This window comes from Diabrotica undecimpunctata, chromosome 7, assembly GCF_040954645.1.
Source record: "Diabrotica undecimpunctata isolate CICGRU chromosome 7, icDiaUnde3, whole genome shotgun sequence".
Classification (NCBI taxonomy): Eukaryota; Metazoa; Arthropoda; class Insecta; order Coleoptera; family Chrysomelidae; genus Diabrotica; species Diabrotica undecimpunctata.
Window position 1 is genome coordinate 26303192 of NC_092809.1, and position 17063 is coordinate 26320254.

At 32.7% G+C, this 17063-nt stretch overlaps 1 protein-coding gene across 3 annotated transcripts in view; it reads left to right on the forward strand.

Annotated features, from left to right (window-relative positions):
* stj (voltage-dependent calcium channel subunit straightjacket) overlaps positions 1-17063 on the forward strand; it is a 105553-nt gene that overhangs the window by 22746 nt on the left and 65744 nt on the right. For all 3 annotated transcript variants that reach the window (XM_072536931.1, XM_072536930.1, XM_072536932.1), the window contains exons 5-8: positions 4088-4244; positions 5351-5482; positions 6829-7088; positions 12313-12442. In XM_072536931.1, the coding sequence (XP_072393032.1) occupies positions 4088-4244; positions 5351-5482; positions 6829-7088; positions 12313-12442 (679 nt within the window). The remainder of the gene's footprint in view (positions 1-4087; positions 4245-5350; positions 5483-6828; positions 7089-12312; positions 12443-17063) is intronic.

Below are 17063 nucleotides of genomic sequence, written 5' to 3' on the forward strand. Positions count from 1 at the left end.
AACCCACAATTATATTATAAATTATTACATTTGATATTCATTAATAAATACAGACAAAAGTCATAAAATTTTATTTAACTTGAGTTGGGAAATAAGAAATTATTGGATTTATGTATTTACGTAACCTTTCTAGAGCGCGGTATTATAGCCAATTAAATCGTTGTTTAAATGTTTATACACTGTGCAGGTTTATATAATTTTTGTGGTACTTTATTACTATAAAAACATGTTCGCGTTAAAGTAACATTTCTTAAAGCTATTTTTATCTATTGATATGTTTCTATTACTTGGCATTACTCATTAATTAATTCATTATATTAATGCATGAGAAATTTATTTTAGTGAATCAGCCCATTTAAAAAAATTGTACATTGTTGGAATATATGTAAAATAGCATATTGAATCATCCATCCGTTTTAATCTAGTAATCTAGTTAAATAAAAAATGAGCTCATCAGACAAGACACTACTTATCTCTCACACTTTGTCGTGAGATTTTTGTACGGAACTCTGCTCTTTCGTTACACTTCGTCATGAAGTCCTGTAGTCTATTATTATTAAGAACTCTTTTGACTGCGCAGGTTAGATCTACAAAGCATACATTTTACAACTTTAGTGTCTGGTATCTCCTAGGGAAACTGTTTAATCTATGTTTGCAGCAAAGAGAGATGCCCAAAGAATGGAACAATGCTATAACCATTCTTCTACATAAAAAAGTTACTAGTGTTTGTGTATTTGTTTTAAATGTGTTGTAATTGCCATACGATAAATAAATAAATATATAAAAAAGGAGATAAAACGGACCTAGAGAATTATAGACCTATTAGCCTGTTAAACCACATATACAAGCTCTTCACTAGGTTAGTGACATCAAGATTGGAGAGAAAATTAGATTTTTACCAACCGAGAGAGCAGGCAGGATTCCGATCAAATTATGGTACCAATGATCACCTCCATACAGTAAAGAAGCTCATTGAAAAATCTATGGAATACAACAAACCTCTTGTCCTCACTTTCATAGATTTTCATAAAGCGTTCGACACGATATCGAAATAGACAGCCGCCTTATAGAAGCAATGAATGACAGCAGGATCGACCATAGGTATAGTGAACTTATTTAAAATATTTACAGAAATGCCACTATGACTGTTAAGATACACGATAAAACCAGACCAATAAAAATAAAACGTGGGATAAGGTAAAGAGATACATTGTCACCGAAATTATTCATAACGGTATTAGAGTATGCCTTTAAGATGGTCAATTGGGACCACAGAGGAGTAACAATAGAAGGCGAAAAACTTAACCATCTCCGTTTCGCAGATGACATTGTCCTTATCACAGATGATTTAGGAGAAGTCACAGATATTTTAAATGAATTGGACTTTGCATGTTCGAAAGTAGGCCTCAGAATGAATTTGTTCAAAACTAAGTTTATGACAAATATGGTCCCCAATAACCATTTAACTATTCAAAACAAAGTGGTAGAACTGGTGGAGAAATATACGTATTTGGGTCACGAAATAAGAATTAGCAGGGATAACCAAACATGCGAAATCCAAAGACGAATTACTTTAGCGTGGGCAGCCTTTGGAAAACTGCGAGACACACTTAGGGCCAACATACCAATTAGCCTCAAAAGAAAAGTATTTGACCAATGCGTATTACCGGTCATGACCTATGGGGCGGAGTCTATGGCTCTAACCAAGACTACGACTTCGAAATTGAGAGTGGCACAGAGACGAATGGAACGATTTATACTGGGAGTGACGTTGCGGGACCGAATAAGAAACGAAGATCTGCGAAGAAGGACGAGTATTGCTGATGTTGTGGAAAGCATAGCGGAACTTAAATGGAATTGGGCAGGCCATGTGGCGAGAATACATGACTCATGATGGACGAGTAAAATTACACATTGGAGGCCAAGAGCAGACAAACGTAGTAAAGTCGGTTCGCTATATTTACGCGGGTTTCGGATTAAAAATTTTATTGTAAGTACCCAGTTTTAATTACCTGCTCTTTGGGGAAATATCAACTGGTCAAATGAAATGAAAAATAATCCATAACTTTTTTTAATTAAATATAATAATAATAGTCTCCCGTTTTATACCGCTTCGCTGCTTTGGGAGTATAGCAGGGTAGTCTGCTATATCTAGGGCCTACGGTATACAAGGAAGGTAACATGGCCAGTGCTACGCTTCAACCGCCTATTATTACCCCTGGTTTTACCCAAGGTACTCATTTTATTCAGGCTCTGTAAACATAAAAAATGTTTAGTTGTTCTTGCCGGCGGTAGGATTCGAACTCCGGACCACCGGCATGCGAGGCAAGCATCCTACCGCTTGCGCTACGCGGGCCCTTTTTTAATTAAATAATAATGGAAAATCTTTTATATAATTGACAGTATAATAAGAAGAATTACTTCATTAATGGAGTCTAATGTGGCTAATATAAACCTAATAATAATTTTATATTACACTTCACACAGAAAATATGGTCTATGTATATTTGTTCCATGGAGAGAATTTCTAATGAAAAATAAAAAAATTTAACTTGCCAACAAAAATGAAAATCAGTCATTATCATCAAAAATATCATAATCGTCATCATCATCACTGTCATCACCATTAATTGTTATTATGATTGGACTTATTTCGTTTATTTTATTTTCACGAGTCCACCAATCTTCTATTAGTTTCTCGCACTTGAATATACAGTTGCACCACACTTCTGGAGTTACAATTGAAAGTGCCTTTCGCCAAGTTTCCCGAACTGCGTTGTCGCTATAACCGTTAGGCCCAATATGGTTGTCATAATATTGTTTTGCTATTCCCCATATATATTCGATGGGATTAAACTGGCAATGATACGGTGGCAGACGTAAAACTTGATGACCGTAACTTTCAATAATCTGATCCACAACAAAGGTTTTTGGTTTTGCGTGGATATTTGCCAAGCGTAATAATTCTGATTTTAAAATATGTTGTGTAAATGGTATATGTTCCTTTGTCAACCATTCTTTAATTTTATTAACTGTCCAAGAATTCGTTGGACCTTTGTTTAATACTTCAGAATGGTAAGGTGCATTGTCTAAAATAATTACGCTGGGCTCACTTAAACCTGGGAGAAGTTTTTCATGTAACCATTTTACAAACATTTCTGTGTTCATATTATCGTGATAGTCACTTGATTTTGATTTAGATGAAAATATTAAATCAGCACCTTCTATAAAACCCGATTTCCCTCCTGCATGTAAAATTATGTGTCGCTTCCCTTCTCCATCAGTATGTTTGATAGACTTTACGTTATCATCTTGCCATATTCTCTTGGTTGCACCCCTAGAAAATATCCATGTTTCGTCTAAATATATAAAAGCCGTTCATTATTGCGATTTTGTAATACTCCTCTTAGTTTGGTTTCACTAATTCCTAGAGCATCACATACGCGTTGTTGAACAGACATTACCGATTTTAAAGGACCGCCATTTTATTTTTCATCCGTAAAATACTTATGTACACTACAAATTAGACTATCTACATCTAACACACGTCTAGGCATTTTTAAATATTTCCACCAAACATACAATGTCAACACTGGCAAAGAATCAATTCAACTGCAATATTGTAACAAATTTATACCTACCCTAATGTTATTTTAATGTATTTTAAAATATGACCATTAATGCAGTTTTTACCTAATTTTCTGGGAAGTCGTTTACTGCAACTGGTTATCAATGAGTCATTAGCATAATTTTGTTAATCCGAAACCCGCGTAAATATAGCGAACCGACTATAGAGGAAGACCACCTACACGTTGGGCTGACGACATCAGGCGTATCACGAAAAATTGGCAATAAAGAGCACAAAATCGCAAACAATGGAGGAGTTTAAGGGAGGCCTATGTCCAGCGGTAGACGTGATAAATTAAGGCTGGATGATGATGATAATGATGATTATATATATATATATATATATATGTATATATATATATATTAATTATCTATTTACTATTTATGTATGTATTTTAATTTAAGTAAACGAATTTTATTAAAAAAACTTCTAAATTTTAAATATCGTTTACCATTTTAGGTGACTGATAATACAGAAAAAGATCCTCAAGCTATTTTAAATAAAACACCAGTAGATAAGTCCAAATTGCCATTAATTAGAAATAGAAATTTCTACGATATTCCTGTTAATATGAACGTTAGTGCCGTCCACGTACCTAGTAACGTATATGAAAGAGGTAAGTAAATTCATTCTTATTTATCAAATTATTATGCATAAGAAAAATATATTGGAGAACAAAAATAACAAGTGATCTACACCGCTGTAAAATAATGTTATTTAAGAAAATATCAAAAATTTAACCAATTGAATATACATATTGAGGTATTGTCGAATGCTTTTACTGGATAAATATATAGATTTTCCGACTTTGACAAACTAAACTCGTAGGCATATAATGCATGTGACGTGAAATCGACGTAACTACGCCATCTAATAATAAAAAGAGAAATCATTCATTTCTACCTGGCAAAACCGAATGCAAAATTTTTTTTATATTCAGAGCAGTGGCTATACCGCTCTGAGGAGACCTAAAGAGGTCGAAATACGTATAAGCGGCTTGCCGCTGCCCTGTATCGAGACAAAAATCTAATACCTTCATTATGTTTTATTTCTCTACTCCGTTTGGAGTACCAGAAACTGAATTTACTACGAATTTTGACCATGACGCACGTCAGGTGGAATGCAATTTTTAGATTTCCTTGCCGAGTAATTTATCAAGCTGTTGCTTTGCAAATTTTAGAAGGCACAGTGGTAAAAAATTTGAATTCGGTTTCGCCAGGTAGAAATCGTATGATTTCTCTTTTTGTTATTAGATGGCGTACTTACGTCTGTAAATAGTTATTTTGATAACTATTGGTCTACGACGGGATAGATTTTGTTTCGATTCAGAGCAGTGGCCATACCGCTCTGAGGAGACCTAAAGAGGTCGAAATACGTATAAGCGGCTTACGGGTGCCCTGTATCGAAACAAAAATCTAATACCGTCATTATGTCATACTATAATGTTTTATATTCTAATTATAATATCAGTTTTTGCGTGTCTTTTCATTTGTTTTTATGTGAAAAATAAATATTTATTTATTATTTAAGCTTATTTTTAATAAGCATTTGCATTTAAGGCAAATATATAAAAAAAGCTGCATATTTTTAGTAAAAGTAATGCATATATATATATATATATATATATATATATATATATATATATATATATATATATATATATATATATTCCGTGTATATTAACGAGGAGAACATAATATGTACATTACAATTTTATTTTAGCCAAAGAAGTAATTGCTGGTATTAAATGGTCAGAAGAATTGGACAAAACATTTAGATCTAACTATGAAATAGATCCAACTTTATCGTGGCAATATTTTGGAAGCTCAACTGGATTTATGAGGCAATATCCTGGTAAGTTGCTTCCACTACAACAAATATTTTCTAATTTTTATTTCATTTCTCCGATTACACATGTTTAACAAAAATAAACTATGTTGGAAAAATATAAAATTTGGATTTTACTTTAGACAACAGATTATCCTGAAATCATCATATTCATAATATAAAAATAACTTGTCAAATCGGTCTCAATATTATTAAAATTGTTTTCCCAAGCTGAGCGAAATCCATTAATTATTATCCACAACTTAATTGTGGTTTATTTCCATTAAAATAGTAATTACTTTAAGATGCCACAACAAAATAGCTTCAGAACAATATGTAAATGTTGGCACAATAGGAACAAAGTAACATAAATCAATTGTACGATTGTTCTAAAGCTATTTTCTTGTGGCATATTAAACTAATTACTAGTTTAATGAGAATAAGCCGTAATTAAAGTTTAAAATAAGTTTATTCACGTTTCAATAATTTCAACTTCGGAAATCGTTCTCAAAATACAAACATTCAATTGTACGGGATAAGTCGGATACATCGTAATCAATTTTATTTAATTTTAATGCGGTACTTTTACAATGAAATCAAATTATATCCAATTATATTAGCTATTGGACTAAAGAGAAAAATGCTTAAGCTAATAGAGCTATTACACATCGTTACTATATACAGTCCATCTAATTTACAAACCGTTGCACGTCATTATCTACGCCAGAGATCGAAGTTGACGTAGTTGCCAAAGTATAAAAAATTCCTGAATCCATTTTAAATCAAATAGGTCACATAATTATTGCAAAAGTGTACAACAACAGTATACAACAAAATAAATTAATATTTAATGTAAATAAATAGAAACAAAACAAGAGTTAAAAAATAATCTTGTTAAAAACAATTTGAGCCGCTTGTTTAAAAAACAACATAGTTTAATTAATAGTAAATAATAAAAACATAACAAGTGTCAACTCCGCAACTGTCAAATAAGTGTTACCAATTTATGCCAAAATTTCACCTTCGTTCGATTACAGTTACAGTGTGTTCCGAACAAATGTTCTTCATAAAAACGCTTTATAATGCATTTATACAAATTAAATGAAACATATTATTGTGTATTTCTTTAAGTTAACATTAATAGAAATCTTTAAATATTATTTCTACGCGTATATAATAAAATATGTCTTGTGGCTGTAATGCCAGTGTACTCGGCAAAGTGATTCTAAAAAAGAACACACCTACCGCCTAAATATTTCGTGTTGGTATCATGTGACGTCACGGGCTATGACGCCTATGACGTGCAACGGTTTGTAAATTAGATGGACTGTAGCTAAATAATTATTTTATTTTAAATTTTATTAATTTTTTAGCAATGATTTGGTCCCAAGAACCAATAGATCTCTTTGACTGTCGTACAAGATCATGGTATATTGAAGCAGCATCATCACCAAAGGATGTAGTAATTCTTGTAGATAGATCTGGATCTATGACTGGAATGAGAAGAGAAATTGCACGACATGTAGTGCATAATGTACTTGACACTCTTGGAAACAATGATTACGTGAATATCTATACTTTTAGTAATACAACTGAACCGTTAGTCGAATGCTTCGAGGGACAGCTTGTTCAGGTATGAAGGTTTAAAATTAGTTTTGAGAACTGACTTTATTTATTTATTACAAAATTTTGTAGTTTTAAATAATTTTTAAGAAAGATTAATGATTTTTTAAATGCATGGTAATATAATAGTAAAATATTTTAAGTTATAAAATAAAATGCGTGCTTTTTGCTTTTATTCATTTACAAACAGTTTTATCAAATCTAAAGGTAGGTACACATATGCGAGCCAAACGGTATACGTACCGTACGCGTACAGATCCTTGAAAAATATTCTACATCGTACTGATCGCATACTTATCTCGATCCATGGAAAGCGACAAACTAACAACGAACACACTTGTGCGAAATGATTCATTTTATTTATAATTTGGGTACTGATTTATGTTTCTGTTTTTGCTTGTTTAACAAAAATAAAATGTACAATAATCAGTTTACTGTTTTCTCACGTCTCTCTAGGAAGGAACACGTCATTCACACAATGTCGATTTGATGAGAGAATAAAAATGTTCGCTGCGTCTAGTAAGCGCCGTCCAAACTGAAAGATGAGCTTCCTTTGAAGTCGTGGAATAAACCGCAACAATTTGGTTCGCGACGAGTCACGATGAAACAGTACGCAAGCGGTTTTTTCTGCCGTACACATTAACGAATATAGCGTTCGCATACCGTATGCATACCGTTTGGCACGTATATGTGTACCGACCTTAACATGTTAATCTTGCAAGAAACTTTGAAATGTGATATACATACTTATAATTTTGTTAAAATTATGGTATGACGAGATTTTATACGAATCGAACTTTACAAACTTTTATAGTTTGCATATCTAAAACACTAAACTGAAATAAAAAAATATTAGAATTCATGAAATGGAGAAGACTATGTTAAATATTTGATATAAATAATTTTGAAAAAATAAAAAAAAGATTAACGTTTTTAACGTTTTTAACGTAATAACGTTAGTGTTTAATTACTGAAAACATCAGACATAATTTTAAAAATACAATTTTATTAATGAACAGAATATGAAGATACATAAAAACCGCTATATATCTATAGTATTTATAGTAAAATTCCACTATTTTGAAGAGTGATTTCATCGTTTAAACGCCGAATGTCCTTAAATTTAAATGTACTCAGCGGTCCCCGAAAACTCTCCGTTTAATTTGCGTTTTCTCATCATAAATCATACAATGTATAATTAGTACATTTTTGTGCTTCTCTATAGCAGACATAACCACAAGATGCCGTACAGTGTAGCCGATTCTTGTTCACAAGTAGCAGTTATGGTCATACAAACCTGAATTCTTCGACGCAGCGATTATTACCGACATAAAAATTCCAAAAAAAATGAGTTTTTTCAATAGTAAAAATTGAGCACAAATTGTATTAAAATAAATTTTATTTTCATGTTCAGTTTTGTTACATATTTAAGTTTATAAAATAAAAATTAATATGTTACATTTCATTCCCATTCCGCTTCAAAAACTTGGCAACTTGAGAATTTGTAAAGCATCGTAGCGGTAATACCACCGCACCTGCCGAAGCAAGAAACGTTCATTTACATAGGCGGTCCTGGCGGGAGTGCTTCTGTTGCCTTTTGTGATTATATTTTTTGCGGTTGAAGTTTGTGGTGATAATCCTAGTGTTGTTGGAGTTTGTCGTTTTATAGTAAATTTTTAATTATATTCTGTGATTATTAAAATATAATGGACGAAGAACCGAGTTGTTCCAAGAGAAGACAGCAAAATGTTAACGTCAGAAGAGAAGGTAGTGATACGATATAAAGGAATTGAATTGCATGATGCAGAAAAATGACATCAAATATTAGCCAAGCGGTCGATATTTGTAGCAGTTTAACAAAAGTATCCATTAGCTGTATTTATCATGTACCTAAAAATACATCGGAAAATAAAAAGCAAGTAAAACGTAAAACTAGAGATAGAAAAAACATTGTTTTGGATGACGAGAGAAGACATTTTATTTTCGGAGTAAAATTCCAACACTGAAAAAATTTCTCAAGGGCTCGAAAACAATTACTTTTTACCCAAGATATCTCGTAGAGTGTTAATTAGAACTATGCGCGAAATGAACTTTCGATATGTAAAAACAGAAAAAGTGTGTTATTAGAAAAAAAAAAGTACAGTATAGTCTTTAACCAAATAGGTTGAGGAGGCGAGAACTGTTTGTCTCAAGTTGGTTAAAGACTATAAAGTGGTTTCGTTAAAGACTATAAAGTCTAAAAGCCTACCAACAATAGATCACTTGAGAACGGCACTCTGCCGAAACAGCTGTAGTGATAAGATTTGATAATAAATTTTGTGGAAGTTTCGCAAACAAAGTTTTCAGTGTTTTATTGTTACATAAAATGAATTTCCATCAAGTAACGGTCGAATCCATCAATTATAGCTTTTTGCTTATGGCATTCTGTATTTGTAGGGGAATGTATGGAATAAGCCGCAAAATATATTCAAATGTTTAATTTACTGACGTTTTGATCTCAATTAAGAGACCGTTTTCAAATATATAAATGATAGATATATTTATTTTTTATAGCTTTTTGTTTGTGGAATTCTGTATATTTAGGGAGAATTTTGAAAATAAGCCACAATATATCTATTTACATGGTTAATTTACTGAAGTTTCGATCTCTATTCCAGAGACCGTTTTTAAAGTTAGAAAAAAAAATAAATAATATAAGATTATATAAATAATATTATATAGATATATAATAATAAACAAATAAAATAAATGTAACTATCGTGTATATCTTTGAAAACGGTCTTTGGATATAGAGATCGAAACGTCAGTAAAAACCTGTAAATAAATTTATATTGTGGCTTATTTCGAACAAATAATATCTAAAAAATATATAATTATATAATATAATTAAAGTTGAAATAAAAGTGAGTGTACGCCACTGGATTTTCATACGTCTTTCCCCACTTCTCTTCCTTCAAACGATGAAATCACTCTTCCAAATAGTGGAACTATAGTATAACTAGGTAATTATGGAACCATACAAGAAATTATCTTTATAATTTAAAACATAGTTATAACTCATATGCAAAGAGAGAGAGGGAGAGAGAGATGTGCGAATGATGCTCAGGAAGTGCATGCAATGAATAAGCATCACCAAGTCATGACGTCATATCTCTCATCGTTCTATTTCTCAATTGGACGACTCGATTTACCCGCGAATTCCAATTCAATACAGCAAAACTGACAATTTGATGACAAAAGAATAAATTATTATCTTAGTTTTGTACAAACACGCTACCTCCATATTTGCACTTCTTTCTCATTATGTTTAATAGACAAAGTGCCTGTTCCATCTTCGGTTTCAATTCCTATTTTGTTTTCCATTTAATATATAAATAAATAGGTTCAGAACAATATTTTATAAATATGTTTATTTCAATATATTTTTCTTTTTTCTCCCTTGTGTTAACGGGATTGATTTTGCACTGTCTTCTAATATTTTTACCTCTTTTCCTAGCATAAATTATTTTTTTATTATTATTTCTGTCTGTGTTGTTTTGCTTATTAGTTTGAATATATAAACCTCAGGCCTTTTTTGTGCAGTGTACGTCATAATGGGGCATATTGTTGTCTTATATACTTCAGCGTTTATATCTATATTACAGTATTTATTTCCCCATATTATGTCGTTTAAGCAACATACTACTTATTATATTTTCTAGATAGCATCTTCTTCAATTCACGTATCGTTTAAGCTGAATATCTTTATCTCCAGATAACTAAAATTCATTCTTTGTTCTTTTCTGTAAACTCCTAATTTACCTCGTATAAGTTCCTTAGAAGTGGTTTTACATTTTATTTTTCAATTACTATTGCCATATTCAAACTTTTTTCTTTTGTGTTAAAACGGTGTAAGAGCCTCAGAAGTTAATCTTCATTCTACACTACCAGAACAGCACCGTCTGTGGTATCATGTGGTATTCGTGTGCCCTGCATACAATTTGGGGCGAACCTTGCTGCAGCTGGGTCTGGGGTCACCTCTAGGTGGGCAACATGTGCAAAACAAAAGAATTTTTGACTTTAATCATTGGTTTTGTGACAGAACCCATAAAACACAAGAAAGAGAAAGAGAGGAGACTGCAACAAAGGTGAACTGTGAACAAAGAACTTGATTACATTACAGAAATCAATTTACATACATGTTGTTTTGTTTCTACTTGTATCTAGTGTACGGTGTGTGTCTCCTTTTGGAGCAGCCTATTACTAAGTAATGGGCTGGTGTAGAGAGAGGGATGAATGTCTGGAGTTGCTAGTACCTGTTGTCTGATCTTTCTTGTTAGTTCAAGATGGTTGAAATAACGGCGCAGTCGCTCCTTTCTGCCTATCGCTCTGCACAAGGATGGTTACCTTACAAACCAAGTCCGGTGCAGACGTGGGTGGGGTGGCGGGACTGAGATGCTTTGGCAGTCACATAGCGCAGACGGAGAGCGACAGATGGGAGTTAGCAAAGCTGACGGATCAGATGGTAATGCTCACTAAGAGCGGTCCTAGGCCCGTCGGTTGGAGAAAGAGGGGGTAAGTTTAGTTGGTAGGCGGTCAACTACCGGTTGGTAGGGGAGGCGTAGCCGTCCGAATCCAACACACCTGGGACACCTTTCCAGAGGTATTTTGAAGATTCTCACTTCCCAAAAAAATAGTTTTATACAGCACAAAAATTAAAAAACCAAACAAATTTATTTTGGTAAAGAATTAAGCAAGTTATGTCGAAAAAACGATTTTTCGTTTTATGGAATTTTGAGACTATGTGTCAATATTTTGGGCTAAAATTTTATGAATCTTTATCTTTTCTGATGCCGAACAATACCCCAAACCTTGGGGCCAAGTTTCCCCTGGGGCAATTTTGACATTCTTAACCAGCTATGCCCTCTATAGTTCAAGCCTATTATTACGGTTTAACTGCGCTTTCTCTATAAATGTCTTTGATTATTCTTATTCAGTTTTGTGGAAAACACTCATGCACGGTAATTCGATAACATCCTACATATGCATTATGTTAAAGAATTCCCGTAAGTCTACTAAAAGCAGGACTGCTGATCATTTCTGCACTTGAACCTCTAAATCTCTAAATAGCAATAAACTATTGTGATTTTAGCTAACGAATTGTGTGAACATCTAGAAAACCATTTTAAATATCTATTAATAAATTACATTTTAATCAAGTCTATAGTTCATCAGTTATTAATTCTTTTTTATAGGCAAATTTGGCGAATGTACGGGTGCTGAAGGAAAGTATGACCAATTTTAAAACAGAACAGATAGCAAACTTTTCTTTGGCTCTAGTGACAGCTTTCGAATTACTTGAAGAATACAGACTAAATAAAAAGAGTAAGTAGAGTTAAGACAAATATTACTACCACTATGTATATTATTTGCATTGTAAGTTATATCTGCTTATAAATTTTTAAACTTCGATTTGATTTTTACCTCTTATATTTTATGCGTTATTCTATTTTATTCCACATCATTATAGTCCATTTCCATCATATTGATAGCACATTATGTATGCAAATCCCTAAACTGTTGATACGGGTGACTCAATGAAAAATAGATATTTGTCAACAAGTTTACAGAAGTATATAGGAAAACAATTTTAAATTGAGTATGACCACCAGGTATAAAGGTTGAAGCAGAATAGAATACAATAGTTTTGAGGGTTACTAATCCCTAAATAAAGTTGCCAGTGTCGGAGTGATGGAGATTAACAGGTACTAATAAATTTGCAAGAAATGTAAGATGTTTATTTTATTGGTTATATATAAAATAATTTGTGGCCGTAATAGGGGCCGATGTGTAAAAAAATGAATATTATTTTAATCAAATTCCATTTCAGATTCACTGCTTTCTTCAGAATCTAAGGAATCTTTAACTCCAATGTTAATTATTACCGGTTCCAGCATTGCATCAGTCATATTATCCAAATTCCACATTTTATTTTCTTCCTTGTGAGCATGACTAACAGCATTTTTCCAATTTTCTGGAGTTGCTTTTGATAAGGAATGTTCTAATAATTGTTGCAAGTCTTCTAATTTAAAAGTTTTGTTGTTGCGTCCGACTTCACCCTTTACTTGAGACCACATATTTTCTATCGGATTCAGATCACAGTGGTATGGGGGTAAACGTAAAATAATTACATCACGGTTTAATGCCATTTCATCAATTATATAGTTTTTTGTAATAAGCTGCTTTATGTTGCCTTACAATAGGTAATAATTCCTTTTTTGTCGAATTCTCCTTGTACTCAATTGCGTGTTTATCCAACCATTCGATTATCTCTCCTTTTTTCCATGCCGTTGTTGGCAATTTTTCTGCTAGTCTTGAATGGTAACTAGCATTATCCATGACTATGACAGAATTTTTTGGAATTGAATCCAACATTTGGTCAAAATATTCTTCAAAAACGTCAGCAGTCATTTCCTCGTGGTAATCTTTGGTTGATTTTGAGGCAAAATTTAATAATCCACCATTGACAAAACCGTATTCGTTTCCAATATGGGTTATTATGAGTCTGCGTCCTTTTCCAACGGGAATATTGTTTATTCCAGTAGATACACCTTCGATGAATGCCTGACGGGAACTTTTCACATTTGTATCAACCCATAGATATGGTACAGTATGACCTTCATTTAGCCAAGTCTCGTCCAAATAAAAAATTGTTTTCCCTTCTTCTCGGTACTTTTTAATAGTTCTTAGATAATCTCATCTCCAACATACAGTGCAATCTTTTTCAATTAAAACGGATTTTCTTCTATTCTTTTGCCAACGAAATCCCATCTCTCTTAATAGTCCCCATAATTTCTTGTTGCTTATGATTGGTAACTCTTCGTTTTCTCTAATTAATGTTTGGATTTTGTCCAATGTTGGAAATTCTTTGTTAAAAAAAAAATGAGTGGACGCTGCGTTTTATCATGTTTTTATGTATTTCTTCAATTTCCAAGGGTTTACTTACTCCACTCTTCTTGGGAGATGAAACAGTTCCTCCTTTTCTTTCTTTTAGGAATCTATAAATTGTTGCTTCTCCAACCTCTGTCATATTTGAACACATGTTAACGATTTCACGAACATTACTTAAAGGGCGTTGATATACAAGTGCATCGTGTACATTTAATATTATATTTTTCTCTCTTAGACTGAAGGCACCTTTAAAACTACACTTAACCGGGATAAAACCTGTTGTCGACGTCATTTTTAAATGCAAATAACAAAATACCGACACCAAAAACGTAGGTAGGTAAGACATGAACAATGTACATCTACAAACTAACTGGAAGATGCAAACAATTTCTAATTTATATTATTGGCATAAGCTGTAATGGGGCATAAAAACTACTTAAACTATCATTAGTGAAGCCTTATCAGTAATTCGTAATTCAGGTAATTGTTCAAAGAAGGTATTCTTTTTGTGTCAGGCGATAACTTGTATAGAAAACAATAATCACCTTTAAATTACTGTTTACAATAATTTATTTCGTGAAACATTGAATTCTCTCGTTAATCACCCGTGTATAATTAACAATAATCGTGTGGCATATATACCGACGGTTTTTACGCACAAAAAAGGTATAGTGAGATTAGTGGACACTTATTTTACAGAAGATTTTTTAAAAGATAATGAATTGTTGACGGCATCTTAAAATATTATTTTTTTTTTATTTATTTCAAAACAAGTATAGGGTGACGCCTATGTTTTTTTGACCTGTTGAGGATTTGCATACATAATGTGCTATCAATATGATGCAAAAGGACTATAGATGTATTCACAATTATTTTTAACTTCTTTGTTGTCTTTAGCTTAATTTAATTCACTTTATATATGTCTTATGAAGCTCCCCCTCTTGTTTTTCGTCGTATGAAGTATCAGCTATGATGTTAAGGCTTTTTTTTTTATGTATTTGGCTGTTTATTGTGTTAACTCATACCACACCAATTGTTTTTTTATTTCTTTAATTTTAATTATTGTTTGTATTTTGTGAATGATTTCCGAAGTGGAAATTGAATCTTCAATAAACTTACTTTAACCGTCAATTGTTGCTTATTTCCATTAAAATAGTAATTAATACAATAGTTTCAAAAGTTATGCATCACCCTTCGTATTTACGATTTTTCCACTTTTTTAAATCCATATCTTTATCACATATTAAATAGGCCTTTTGTTTATAATAAAATCACCTTTTTGGTTTTTTCGTTTATTTAAATGCCCATTTAATTGATCTGGTTTTGCCAAAGTGTAAACATTTGAAAAAATTATTCTGGTAAAATTTGTGAAAAATTTATAATAAATCGTAATTTAATTTCTGAGTTGGATCGTCCAAGGATTATCGCTAAGTTAAAGAAGGCCATTCGCAGCGGTTCGTGGCGGAAAGAGTGAGTGTTTCTTAGAGTGATGTCTACGGATATGGAATAGGTTTCTTGAGACAAATTCAAAACAGAATAAGGCTTGCTCTGGTAGACCTCGAGTTACCAATGAACAACAGACTAGATTTATCAGAATTTCTATTCGAACAAATAAATTCTTCTATATCTGTAGCAGCCCTTCAAGGAGACTTCAGGCATGAAGTAGTATCACTAGAGTAGTTAGAGTACCACTAGCTACAATGAGAAGAATTTTAGAGTCAGGTTTGAGGAGTCGTCGACCAATAAGAGTTCCTCATTTACAACCTAGACATGTTTTGTACCGCCTTTAGTGGGTTCAAGAACACCTATAGTTTTCGAATACTATTTCAACAGTTTTGGAAATTATGTGCTTTTTTCAGACGAGACCAGAATCTGTATAAATAGTGATATCCGGTGAATTCGTGTTTGGCCAGAGCCAACAAGAGCTGCACAACTAGCACATGCCTGTCCCATACTTCCTTTCGCTGGGGCAGTGTTATGTTTTGGGCAGATATTATGACAGGTGGACGCACGAAATTGGTGGTTATTGACGGGACTCGGTTTTGTATTTATGGATGATAACGCCCACCCACATAGGATTCCAGAGGTTAATGACTATCTTGGGACAAAAGGTATTCGTCGTTTGGAGTGTCTGCAGACATGAAACCCATTGAACATGTATTGAATGTGCTCTCCAGAGCTGTTCATGCCCGAATGAATTCCCCTAGAACCCAACATAAACTTACAATTACCTGTAGAGAAGAATGGGAGAATCTGCATAACTTGAATTTATGTGTATATTTGGCCCAAAAGCTAAATAAAACGCACAATGAAGTTTCTATGGAGTCTCCAGATTTATTTAATTATTCTTCAAGATATCTTTTTAAAAAAAAATGGGAACTATTTTAGTAAAACTTGTAAACAAATGGTAAAGAAATTTATAACTTACTCGTCGTGGTATTGATTTGCTTGCTACAAGTATTACACAATACATTAACAGATTCAAATAAAACCACATATTATACATTTAAAAACTTTAATAAGACAAATAACAATTAAAAGGATTATAATAAAAGCTTTACGTGACCTCTAAAGCAGGAGGACGGCTGGTTCTTATTTTTACAAATAAAAATGCCGTTGTTGGTGCCAAGAATCGAATTCATGCGCTCCAGCTCAGAAACCCAGTGTATAGGCCGCTGAGTTTTGCACTGACTGACTCATCTGAAAGGAACACTTTCTTTGTGTATTTTAAGCAGGCCGGACAGTGGCGTAATGCTTCTGTGGTGTTTTAATATATTTTTTTACTATGCTGTTTAACAAAACTAACCTTAACAAGTTGTTCAGTTTTTCACAGAACAGTACCAGTGTACAATTTAAAAGTGTAACCCTTAGTTTAACTGTAAGAGGTTTATATTAATATTTCTTTTTATCTTTTTTTATGTTTATCATTCATTCATTTTAAAATTTGGATTATTCCTTAGATATACACACCCTTGGTCTTATTGGTACCTTCATCATCATCATCAATGGCGCTACAACTCTTCGTGAGTCTTCGCCGCGTTTACTATTGCCTTCC